The 12,400-nt window shown below is 45.4% G+C and overlaps 1 protein-coding gene across 1 annotated transcript in view; it reads left to right on the top strand.

Annotated features, from left to right (window-relative positions):
• Nucleotides 1-24: 24 nt before the first annotated feature.
• Nucleotides 25-12,400, top strand: part of LOC102882836 (serine/threonine-protein phosphatase 4 regulatory subunit 1-like) — a 63,822-nt gene continuing 51,446 nt past the window's right edge. The window contains 2 exon segments of the mRNA XM_015597221.2: nt 25-54; nt 203-247. Coding sequence (XP_015452707.1) covers nt 48-54; nt 203-247 — 52 coding nt within the window. The 5' untranslated portion in view covers nt 25-47.

The raw sequence follows: 12,400 nt of genomic DNA, 5'->3' as shown, positions 1-12,400 counted from the left end.
TAGGCCCCGCCCCGTGCCGCCGGCCCCGCCTCCAGGCCCATCCCAAGATGGCGGGTAAGTGGGGCCGGGCTCTGGGGGCGCTGGAGCGGCCCCTTCCTCCTTAGTCCCGAGCACCCAGCAAGGCCCGGGGACCCCTCCCCGCCCGTCCTTGAGCCCAACTGTCACAGCCCCCTCGTAACTCCTTGTGTCTCTTGGTTTCTAGAGATCCCCCTGTACTTTGTGGACTTGCAGGATGACTTAGACGATTGTAAGTAACAGTTGGGGCGCCCCCTCCCCTCCCTGGGAGCTTTTCACAGAATTCGGGGTGTATGGAACGCGGAGGAGTGCTGGAGGCCAGGCCCTCCATGTTGGGACCGTAGGAGCGGGCCCCCCAACTGTCCTGATTCACTTGTGGCGGTCCCTCCTCGCTGGGCGGGGCGGCCAAGGACCGGGAGCCCTCCCATGGGGGGAGTTTTTGTTGTTGGGAAACTTCCGACTGACTTCCTGTCACTTTCTTTTTCTTCCTCCTCCTCCTCCTCCCGCGGCGGCCCTGGAGGGGCGGGAGAGGAGCGGCCACCTTGGGGTGGGGTGAGGGCTTCCACCCAGGGTCTTTACTTTTTCCCTGGGACTTTTCCGATGCCGGGGAGTCGGGGAGGTTCCGCTCTCTGTGGCTGGCCAGAGAGTTGCACAGACTTCTCGAGTATCCTGGCTACAAGCCCAACTCTACTTCTTATCCCAAGTTGCTCATTGGTGCCCACAATTTTCAAATGGGTCCCTACCTGCCCTCTCCTGTTCTTTGGAATCACTTTAAGGACCGATGGAGGAGGGAGGTGGCGTCCTGGAAATCCAAGTTCGTGGTGAACGAAGCATTTCTTTTCCGTTCAGTGAACGTTTCTTGAGCACCTGCTTGTTCTGGCCAGGCCATGTGCGGAGTCCTGGACTGCACAGATGAATCAGAATCAGGGATAGCTCTCTCTAGGAGCTCACCATCCAGGAGACAGCAGATTTGTAAGCAGAAAATGACCAAATTCCAGGCTGCTTGCTGGTGAAGGAGGCCTGTTCAAATTACCAAAATAGCTGACATTAATTCAAGTCTCACAATGCTCTTCCCTTCCCCATCTGCAGGTTTCCTACTAATAATAGTTGGTGTTTATTGAAAACTTACCATAGGTCAGGCATAGTTTTAAACTCTTTGCACACATTATCTCTTGGAGGGAGGCAACTTTATAGAAGTAGAAGGACACTTGAAGGGGCACTAAAGCCAACGGTTAGGAGCCCGGGTTCTGGAGTCAGATGGCCAGAGGGAGAAGTCCTGTGCCACTCTTTATGGGCTGTGTGATCCTGGCCAAGTCATTGTACCACCCTGAGTCTCAGTGGCCTCATCTGTAAAGGGCATAATAGCGGTCCGCCTCAAAAGGATTTTGTGAAGGTTAGATTAATAAAATGTTTAGCATGAAGCCTTGTATAGAAGAAACACTCAGTAAATATTAGCTGCCATTATTATTGTTATTAATGGTAAAGTTATTTATTTATTTAACACTGTTTAGCCAGGTACAGTGTAGGCCTGGGTTTATAGAGCTAGATGTTTCAGCCAATGAGCATCCTCGAATGGAAGGACTGTAGCCTTTCTATTCATAAACAGCAGTGAGCTGCCATTGACATACTTCTCACAGCTTTGATGTTTGTTCTGGCTGAGAAAGCTGATTTCTGGCTGCTTCGATTATCTACCAAACCACGCCAAAGTGGCTTAAACAAACACGGCAGCTTAAACTTACATCGTTTTATTATTTCTGACAATTCTGTGAGTCGAATGGGTGATACAGAAGCTTCACATGTTGGTAGTTGCAGGTGAGAAGGTTCAAAATGGCTTCACTCCCATGGCCGTGGGCCAGGAGACCTGCCGGGCTCTTGGCTGTGGCCTCTGTTCTCCAGGTGCCTGTTCCACTTAGCTAGGTTGGGCTTCTCAAAACATGGTGGCTGCAGGCGATTGATCCTCTTCCCTGGAGACTAGCTTCTTTTAGTCTTGTTTTTATTATATTTATGTACAAAGAGGAAGAAATTATATAGGAAAACATAATTTTACTTTGGCCCTGTTTGAACAAATATTGAGTGATTGAGACTTTTAATAAAAGTCTTAAACACTCTAGCAGACAGCCGAAGACTTGCCCCATTAAGGAAGGAAACCACTATTGAGACTCTGAACATCCCCACGCTTTGGGTAGGGCAACTCTGGGAGCCCCCTGGGGCTCCTCTTTGAGCAGGGTGTGGGCTATGGGGTGCTGTACCTGTGACTTTACAATATAATTGATGTTATAGCCATAATAGCCATAATCTTACCCCCCAACAACTTAGGCTGCCCTGATTCCCACCATTACACCCTACAGTGGTGGTCTCTGGGAGGCATTATCTTGCCATAATTAACAGCAAGAACCCTGAGGTCCTGTGACCCACCTCCTGCCTTTAGTTGTGTTAGCTTGGGCAGATAATTAACTCACTCTGTTCATTTTCTTCATCTGGAAAATGACATGAGGATGGGAGATGCCCTATAGGAGTGGTATCAGGATTGAGTGAAAGAGTATACATAAAACATTTTAGCCCAGTGCCTGGCATAGTATGATATTCAGTGGTTTTATTATTATTTTAATCCTCCTTATTGGTAGGCTTTCATATACGATTTTCCACTTCAGTGTTAAGACCTGCTACTCTGAGGGTGGGGGTTATTTCTATTTCACAGGTGATAAAACTGAGAATCAGAGAGGTAAGGAACTTATTCAGTGTGGCACAACTCATAAATGATAGAACTAGCAGTCATAAACTCTGTTTCTTCTGACCCTTGGTCTTATTCTACCACAGAGGCCTCACAGATATTCCCAACCTAATGGCACAGGCACGGATATTGGTTTGGGTGGTTCTAGGCCTGGAGTCGTCTTTGGGTGTTTTTGTCTAAATGATGCAATAGCCTCTCCATTTAGGCTATAAGTTACTTTGGGCAGGGACACAGGTCATCCTTTTTATAACCCAGTGCCCTGCATGATCTCGGTGTTCAATTAGTGTTACTGGTGACGATAATGGATGAGAAGGCCTGTTTTACTGATTTACTTTGAGATTCTTGATTAAATTCAGCTAACTTCAGAAAGAAGCCATAATGAATGGGTGCTTTGTCTTTTTAAATCATTCTGAGTCTTCGGGCCATCGCAACACAGAAAAGATTTAATTTTAGAGCATTAGCTGCTGAAGCGATCTAAGTTCCTTCTCTGGAGAGCAGGGAATGTGTGATAGGCTAGCCTGTGGTCCTGGCTGCGGACTGCGTGTGAGTCTGTGCCTCGGGGGGCTTAAAGGCCTGTCAATAGCCTGTGGGGGCCGAAGAGGTGTTACTCTCGATAAGGGTGGCGTGGCCAGTTAGAATTTAAGTGTGAGTGAGAAAAAAAACGAGAGGACTCTATTGTGGATATAAAGAGGCCTAAGAGACCTCGCGACAAAATGTAGTATGTGGGCACATTCGGATCCCTACTTGAACAAAGCAGCTATAAAAAGACATTATTGAGACAGTTGGGGAAAACAACTTAGCCTGGGCATCAGATTATATTAAGAATTATTATTAATTTTGTCAGGTGTAATAGCGGTGTCACAGTTTTGTCAAGGGCAAGGGTCTTAGCTAACAGAAATAAACAAGCATTTATGGAAGAAGCGATTTAATGTGTGAGGTCTGCTTTTAAATACTGCAACAAAAAGCTGGGAAGAAGGATACATAGGGAAAAACAGAATATTGATACTTGTTGAAGCTAGTTGCTGGGGACGTGGGGGTTTATTATACTGTTCTATTTTTGCATACGTTTGAAAATTTCCATAATACAAAGTTTTAAAAAATGATATGAAAGGCTCATATATATGATTGAACATCTGCACAGTGAGTTGGAAAGCCGTTTTTCTCTTCCGAAGTTGGCTGCAAAGTTATTGTCAGATGCATTTAGCTTCAAAAAACTAACTCATAGAACGTATTAGTATTTGGGGAACACTGTGTTTCTTTTCAAGTGTTTAGTTTTTAAGAAATATTTAAGAAGAAAGAAGTTGGAAAAGGGCATGCTTCTATTGATGAGAAAAGCTAGGTGCGAACAAACAGTATCTGAACCTCTGCTGAAAATAGGACTAGCTGAGTCAGAGGAATATAGATAGACCCTTTGACTCTCAGTTTTGGAAGGAGCAGCGTGTCTTTGAGCTTGAGTAAAAGACATCCTCCAGAGCAGAAAGCACTCCATGTCACCTGCCTGCTTGCTTCCGGGTTTGTAAAAGTATTCAGCTCAAGGGCCACAACCAAGCTGTGTCCCCCAAAGCAGAGAAACTATATTAATTTGAGCCCAGATCCAAACCGTTGAACTTTTCCTCTCATACAAACTTCAAAGATCATCAATTAAAAAAAAAAAAAATAAGGACCTCTCTGTTAAGTGGAGTAGTTTGAATAGGAACTTGAGTATGTTAATCTTATTAATCCTGAGAAGTAGAACAAAACCCAGACACCAGACCATTTTCTGGATCGGAGGTGGGCAAATTTTTTTTTTTCTATAAAGGGCGAGATAATGAATATTTTAAGCTTTGCGAGCCAAAAGTTCTGATGCAACCACTCAAGCCATTACAGCCTGGAAGCACCCACAGACATAACTGAAATGAATGGGCATGGCTGTTCCTAATAAAACTTCATTGACAAACACAGGCAGTGGGCTGGATTTGGCCTGCAGGGCGTAGTTTGCCATCCCCTGTTCTAAATTACGCTGTTTTCATTCTATCAGAACCCATGCGTCTGTCAGTTAGCTGAGCCAACCTGATAGGCTGTCTTTCCTACCCGGTGTGTTTTGAAGAGCTGAGTTTTGAAGAGCTAGCACAGCCTCTGCTTTGTCGAATGACCCTTGACCGGTTGCTCAAAGGTCAGGTCTCTTTTTTCCTGTCAGTGCATAGGGGATAAAAACATGGACCTATTTCCTCCCAAATGGGCGAGGGCGGAGAGGAACAGACGAGTCAGAGTGGCGGAAGCAGAATCAGCTTTGCTTCCCTCCGATGATCATGATGCATTTCACTTTTGTTGCTCTGTATTTTCCGTTTCCTGCCAGACAAACGGAGGATCAGAGATTCCCTGAAACCGTCTGTTTAAAAAGAGTTCGAAATGGCTTTTCCATCACAAATTAAGATCTTTTAAACAAAATTTGCAACAAAAGCCAGCTAATGAAAGAGAAAGTGGTTTGGACCTTCAAAACACCACTTAGTCTTAACCCTCCCTGATGGAAGAAAAAAAGAGATGAGGGCAAGCGGTTGCTTTCCGTGTGGAAAGTCGGTCATCCATGCAACAGATGTTTCTTCAGGTCCTCCAAGGTGCCAGCCTCCAGGAGGGGCAGGGGATAGAGGGATGAGTGGGGCTCGGCTCTGCCCCAGAGATGCTCCCACATAGAGGGTGCCCGCAGGGGGCTCAGGCAGGAGAGTGAGCAAAGTGCTGGATGCTGAGAAGACAGCGACTTCATCTGCCAGGACTAGGAGGAGGGGCGTCCTTGGAGTTGGGTCAGCCAGGGAAGGTGGTGGGTAGGTATTCCAGGCAGAGGAACTTAGGTATGCAGAGAGAGTCTTACCAAGAAGGTCTGAGACTGGGGAACGGGGATGTCTGGGAAGGGGGGAGTGGGCTGAGGCTGGGGAGGAGGGCTTCAGGGCCATTGGTGAGGAGCCTGCCTTACCAGCCACTGTGTTTAGACTTGACCTGAGGGGACGGAGGGAGTCCTCAGATGAGTTGCTGGGGTTTCTGTCTTAGGTCGTATAAGACAGGAGGAGAACTCTCTGCATCCGGGAAGCAGTTTGCTGCTTTCCAGGAGGAGAAGGGCCGCCTTGCTCGCGGGTGGGTCAGGTGGTCAGTGGAGAAGTGACTTGACTTTGGTCAGCGTTGCTTGAGTATTTCAAATATTGGACAGTAGGAAAATAGAGGCCTTCAGAACACCACTTCGTCTTAACCCAGAGGTTGAGTCACCCCAGAGGTTATTGTTTTGTTTTGCAGCCGCCTTTTTTTTTTTGAATCTGCCTCACGTCTAATCAGAGACGTCGTCACATTTTTAAGTAATATTATTCCATTCATTAATACAGTGTAGACTGTAGCACCCTCACCCCCACCTCTCCCAACTCTGTTCCCAACTGGGTGAGTTGGCAGGAAAACTGACATATGTAATATCAAAGTGGAACACAAAGTGCTCTGAGCTGCAGAGTTCCTTCCTATCAGGTAACCTGAGTAAGTGTTTCCCATTGACCATCAGTGTGTGAAAGTCAGAGTCATAAATAATGACAGGTTCGGAAGCCGCAGATCAAAGGGGAATTGCCGTGTGTGTGTGTGTGTGTGTGTGTGTGTGTGTGTGTGTGTGTGTGGCGTGGGAAGGATGGCTGCTCGTGAATCAGCTGTCTCTTCAGCCAGCCCGTTGCGTAGCGCTGGTAAGAGCCATCAGTGGCCTTCAGAGGTTTGCAGAATGAAGCATTATGCACTGGACAGATCCACTCACACGAGAGCTAATAAATCAGCATGGGACTTGTTGGAGAATGTCATTTATGTAGGGAAGTTTGCCCGTACAACATGCGGTTGAAATCTAGTTAAGTCAACAGGGATCTGCAGTGGGGGTCCATTTCCCCACAAAAGACGATGAAGAATCAGGAGTGTCGTTTATGTTTTAGATGGGTCAGGTTTGTCTAGTCTAGCTATTAGAAATAATCCCAATTTAGGAATCCGCATTAGTATTCATAAGCCCGTTGGCAAGAAGAATGAAACCACTTTAAATAACACATTAATGGATGGTTTATTCTAGTCCCCCCCCTGCCCAAATCATTTAAAGCCATACAAAGGCTTAGTTATTGTTCATTGAAGAGTGGCTAATGAGAAGCTCTAAAAAGTTATCAATTATATAAGTTCTACATTAATACATTTTTCTGGTTTTTTTTTTTTTTTTTAAGTACAAATTTGGCAAATGAGGCTAAACAACTTCTTGGCCACCAAGGAGCAATCTTCCAACATTCTGAGACACACAGACAGAGTTGGCCCCATCTGTCCTATTCTCCCAACCGATGTCACCTAGTGCTGAGTCAGAGACAATATTGGATCGCATGGATAACTGGGCTGGCCCAGGGTGGCATATTTCACATGGAGTTATGGTGACAGGAGGACATGTTGAATGGAGAATCGTAAATATCGGGGAACGCCTAGAAAACGGATTCTTAATGAAAATGTTTGCCAGAATAGACGTGCCGTAACATTCTGCCTCCATCTCTACCTCTGTGCATGTCCACGTGTCTGGGCCAGTAAAGGTTTCCCACTGGGTATGTTTTATTATCTCACTGGGTATGTTTTATTGGGTTTATTTTTTCTCACATTTCAACTTAAGACCAGTTCTAGCGAGGCTGCTCAGCCGGGGCTTGGTGGCTTCAGAGGAAATCTCTGTCTTGAACCACTGAAGGCAACCAACACCGATGCTCTTCCCTTCTTCTGGAATATTCTTTTTCCCTATTCCAGATCCCCTCTCTGCCCAGGTGGCGGATTCTTACTTGATCTTCAGGACCCAACTCAAAGGTCACTTCCATCCTGGGGAGGCATCTCCTGTCCCTCCGTCTTCCAGGCAGAGCTGGTTTCCTCCTGGCTCCTTTATACCTGTGTCCTGTGTCCCCGGGCACCGGAGCGTCGTACGTATGATGATCTTGGTTCCCCTGGGAGCTCTCGGAGTCTGGGGACCCTGGCTTTGTCTCCGAGTCAGCGGTACTCTGTCGTCACCGGAAGTTAACTGTGCAGGAAGGAGTATGCTGGAGGCGGGTTTGCTGTTAACATGCCTTCTGCTTTTGTGCTTTTGGTCCTTTTCGTGGTGCAAGTGACCTGTATGACTGTTTTTCTTTCTTTTTGTTAGATTGTGTCTAACTGTACTTTGAACCTGTAAACACATTTGCTTAACATTATGCTTAAAACTCGAGTTTGTACTTAGCCCGTTTTAAGACAGATTGGTGTTTTATGAAAAACATTGACACACAGGCAAATGTTCATGGGTCCGTCGTGTGTTTTCACTAGAGCATCCTCATCCAGTTTATTTTATGCCCCAGCCTGTTTTAAATGATTAATATACTGTCAGTGTTCAATATTTTTGGTAGATGACCCTTGAGTAGTTAGCCTAGAGGAGAGTAAATCCTTTTTTCCTCAAGTTGTAGGTTCTAGAAATATGTCGTTCTAGTGGGAATTTTAATTAGGAAACAGTCCTTTTTTTTCCCCCCTTAGTCACCTCGCATCAGGGTCAAAGGATAATAGATTGTTCTTTGCAAGCTGATCAGGACCTTGCTGAAGAAGATTTAGTCTTGTCTTTGGTTGTAAGCCCAGGGCTCCTGCTTCAGAAACACTGTGCTTTGGGTCAGTTGGTGGAAGCGAGCTGTCTACCTCTTAGCTAGTTAGCTGGGTTTTTAAACTTGGACTGTCCCTCTGGAGGGCAGGTAGCAGCCACAACTGCTGAGTGTGATGCAGCAGAGCTGCTAGGACATTGGCCATGAAGTTCAGGGATACGTGGTGGCATGTGGGCATGCAGCAAGGGACAGGGTGCTGAGCATAAGGCATGATGGGCGAGGTCACCCACCCCTGTGAATCAAACTAGCAGTTCTTCCAAGCCCTTCTCCTGCTGGTCTTTGTTATTTGTTATCTTTAAATGATTAATCATTTTCAATAAAGGGTCAGTGATGTCCCGTGTAAACTTGCCAATGAACCTGTTATGTGGCACAGCCTTAGAAAGCTGCTGCTGCTCACAAGTTCATCGCAGTGCAGAAAGCAAATGAGGTTGGTCACTATCAGTATGTATTGTCTTGTATTTTAAATTGAGCCAAGAAGTTGGGCTGGTATCATCGGAAACTATTTTCTTAAGAAGGCTTTGCTTTTCTGCATGATATTAAGCTTTTGTGAATGGAGTAGGTAACTTTTTTTTTTTAAAGTGAGAAAATAACAAAACGTTTGAACAAGGAATTATTTATGTGCCACTTCATAGTTCATGTCTAACTCGAATGCTTAAGGTTCCTGAAGCTTCCGCATGACCTGGACTTACCGGGTCTCAGAGTAATTGACCTTGTTCTTGTGGACAGTCACCAGACGACATGCTCTCTGAGCAGTGGCTAGAAATATAAATTCTAGAAAATTCTTTTTGAGAACAGGAGTCATTTTATGTGCTACTGCCACTGTCAGGAGGCACAGCAAGCTAGGTTGGCAGATCTTCACCATTCATTCATTCATTCATTCAGCAACTTTTATTGCATGCCTGGTGTGTGCCAGGCATAGCAATGAGTCGGTTACAGGTTTTCACCCTGGGTGCAGTTGCGGGGTGGAGGTGGGGGAGTGGACCAGCTGATAAACAGTAAACACAGAAAGTAAATGTTCTGTGTGTTAGAAGGTAACAAGTTCTCTGGGAAAACCAAAGTAATCGGGAAGGAGGTGGGGGGCTTGCAGTTTCAAAGCAAGGAGGTCAGGGAGGATCTCCCTGGGAGAAGGAGTGTGCAAAGGTTTTAAAGAGGAGTCTTGGGAGGTGGGTTCTAGGCAGAGGAGCCACCATGCAGTGTGACAGTCCTTAGCTGGGAGATGACTGTTTGGAGGTAGCAAGGAGCTTCGCGACCGGAGGAGAGAGCAGGGAAGGGGCAGGGAGCAGTGGGCCTGATCCTTCCTGTGACCTGAGACCCCTCCGTTTATGGGACTGCCCGCTCGCCAGGGCTTCCTCAGGTAAGCCACTTGGCATTTCTCTTTTGTAGCAGTGCTCAACTAGGGACATGTGACAGTGTCTGGAGACATTTTTGATCGTCACAACTTAGGGAGAGGGTGCTCTTGGCATCTAGTGAATGTCCTGCGAGGAACAGCTTCCACAGCAGAACGAGCATGCCAGAGGTGCGGAGGTTGAGAAATCCTGTTCCGTTATATAGTTCATCAGAGTTGATCGATTGAGTCCGTCTCTGAAGACTTAGGAAAAAAAAAAAAAGCATCAAAACATCATGGAAAGAGGTCGATAAGCACAATACCTGGTCATAATGCCCTCGCAGCTGACCAGAAGGTAACACTGGCTGTTTTCACTCCCTCGGGGAAAGGGGTCCCAATCCTGATTGCGTGTACATGGTAGTAAACGGGTCCTTTCATGGCGCGGTTCAGAAAATCTCACACACCGTTTACAGGTAAATAGTAATAATCTCACAGGTAACCTTATTAACATCGACTCAGGTAGAGTTTTCTAATCTTGAAAGGGGCTGGGATGGTGATTCATGCAAGAGAAGTTGTTAACCTCCATGCTAAAAACAATTGCTTTCTGTGCTTGCTACTGTTTGCATGCGAATGCGGTGTCGTGACAGGGGACACTGTTCTGGGATGACCCCCGTCCGGCATTTTTCGAAAGTCAGCCACCGCGTTCTTCTTTTCTTATTTTTACTATATCTATATACCACCTGTGTTTTTCTTTATATCAACTTTTTTTTTTTTACTTAAACACATTTTAGAAAACTTGCATCAGTTACTGGACATGAAATGTCACTAAAACATCATTAGACAAAGATAAACTAACATGAAGATCTAGATACACACCATTGTTCGCAGAAGACTCTGAACCTGAGACCTGCTCTGTATTGAAAAGGAAGATTAATCAGTTTAGGGAAGGCGTTGAGGACACACTGGCACCAGGAGGAGACCTTGATTTAATCGGAGACTTGAGACGGGAATAACTTTCCCACTGTGTGACTGAGTAACAGTAAGTGTACCTTCCACGCGTCACACTTGGGGATGTGCTGTCCCAAGCTGCCCGTGTTCTGAGGCCCGGTGACCGGATGTGAGTTTGCAGCCTGGCCGGCTGGGGTCAGACAGTGTGGACCCAACCCGTGGTGTAGAGGAGGCCAAGTCCATTTGGCTCCGAACAGCCACCGGCCAGCTGTTAACTGTGCAGCCCTCCCAAGAGGTACTGGTTAGAGCCCCTGCTTCTTATTCTGGGTGGAATTGCAACTGTAGCTCCATTTCTTAAAACAACAGAAATCCCTGGAATTCAGATTTCATACTACTTAGATGAATTTTACATCTCTTTGCTCTCTTCCCCCTCCTTACATACAGAATTTGAATTACCAAAGTTTAAGTCCACTATGTTAAGATGATTAAATATTTTTGATTAAGTCATGTGCTATATATTGAATGTTAGAAATCGTTTATTTTTTTTAGCATTTGGCCTGTGTTCTCGCTTTTAAGAGCTCTCATTTTTGCAAGCAAAAATGAATTAATTAGTGTCTCGGTTGCTTTTAACTCTTGTGGGGGCAGCTCCGGGTAGCTTCAGGCTGGTTGCTGTACCTCGTATCTGGTTTTGTGGAAACTAGGTGTTCTCAGCCTTCTCAGGGGCTGCTGTTCTCTCATGAATTGAATCCTGGTAATCAGAGTCTCAGGAGACTGATTTCTATAGAAACCAATATTTATTAAGTGTGTGTTGTGTTCCCGGCTTTATATGACACAGTCCCAGTGTTTAAAGGGCCTCCAAGTTGAGCCGTGGAGACAGAAACAGTCCACTTAGAGTTAATAATGTACCACTTTATGTAAAACGTTGAAACCTGACAACTGTATAGTTCCATTTATTACCCTCCTACCTTGTGTTATCGTGTTCATTGCATAGCACATCTGCATATGTTATAAATCCCACAGTACGAAGTTATAATTTTTGCTTTGTATTGCTTTAAATCATCGTACATATTTTAAGGAAATTAAAAGGAAAAATAGCTTTAAAAATTTATCTACATATTTGCCATTTCCAGTCTCCTGATTCCGTTTGAAGAATGTTTCCAAATGGTATCATTCCTCTTCAGCCTGCAGGGCTGCTTTTGGCATTTCTTACAGTGGGCCGGCTGTGTTTAAAAGGGTTTGTTAAAAATAAATTCCTTGTTTTTTCTTTTCATCTGACAATGTATTTTATCCTCATTCCTGGAGAATATTTCACTTTATCAAGTTGTGGATTGACAGTTTTTTCTTTCAGTCCTTTGATGTGATTCCAAGGTCTTCTGCCTCCATCGCTTCTGGTGAGAAGTTGGAGGTTCGACTCATCATTCCTTGTTTGTAGTGACTTTTCCTCTGCTGCTGTCAAGATGATCGTCTTTGGATCTCAGCAGTTGACTGTGAGCAGTTTACCTCCGTCTCTCCTGTGTTGGATAGCATGCCAAATCTTAGTCTGGTTCTCTTAGCCATAGCTATGCTGTGGAGTTGGCCGTACAAACGCGTGGTTTAGGGGTTAAGCCAGAGTTTGGGCCAAGTTTAATATAGAGGCGACCCCTCTCTGAAGGTTTTCTTTCTGGGAGCCACTTCCCTACCCTTCCCAGTGATTTAACAAGAATACTGGCAGCTGATATTTTCAAAGTGTTTATGTGTGTCAGATGCTGTATCTATTCGTGT

This window comes from Pteropus alecto, unplaced genomic scaffold (assembly GCF_000325575.1).
Source record: "Pteropus alecto unplaced genomic scaffold, ASM32557v1 scaffold45, whole genome shotgun sequence".
Classification (NCBI taxonomy): Eukaryota; Metazoa; Chordata; class Mammalia; order Chiroptera; family Pteropodidae; genus Pteropus; species Pteropus alecto.
Note: the sequence above shows the minus strand (reverse complement) of the source record. Positions and strands in the feature narration are given on the sequence as shown.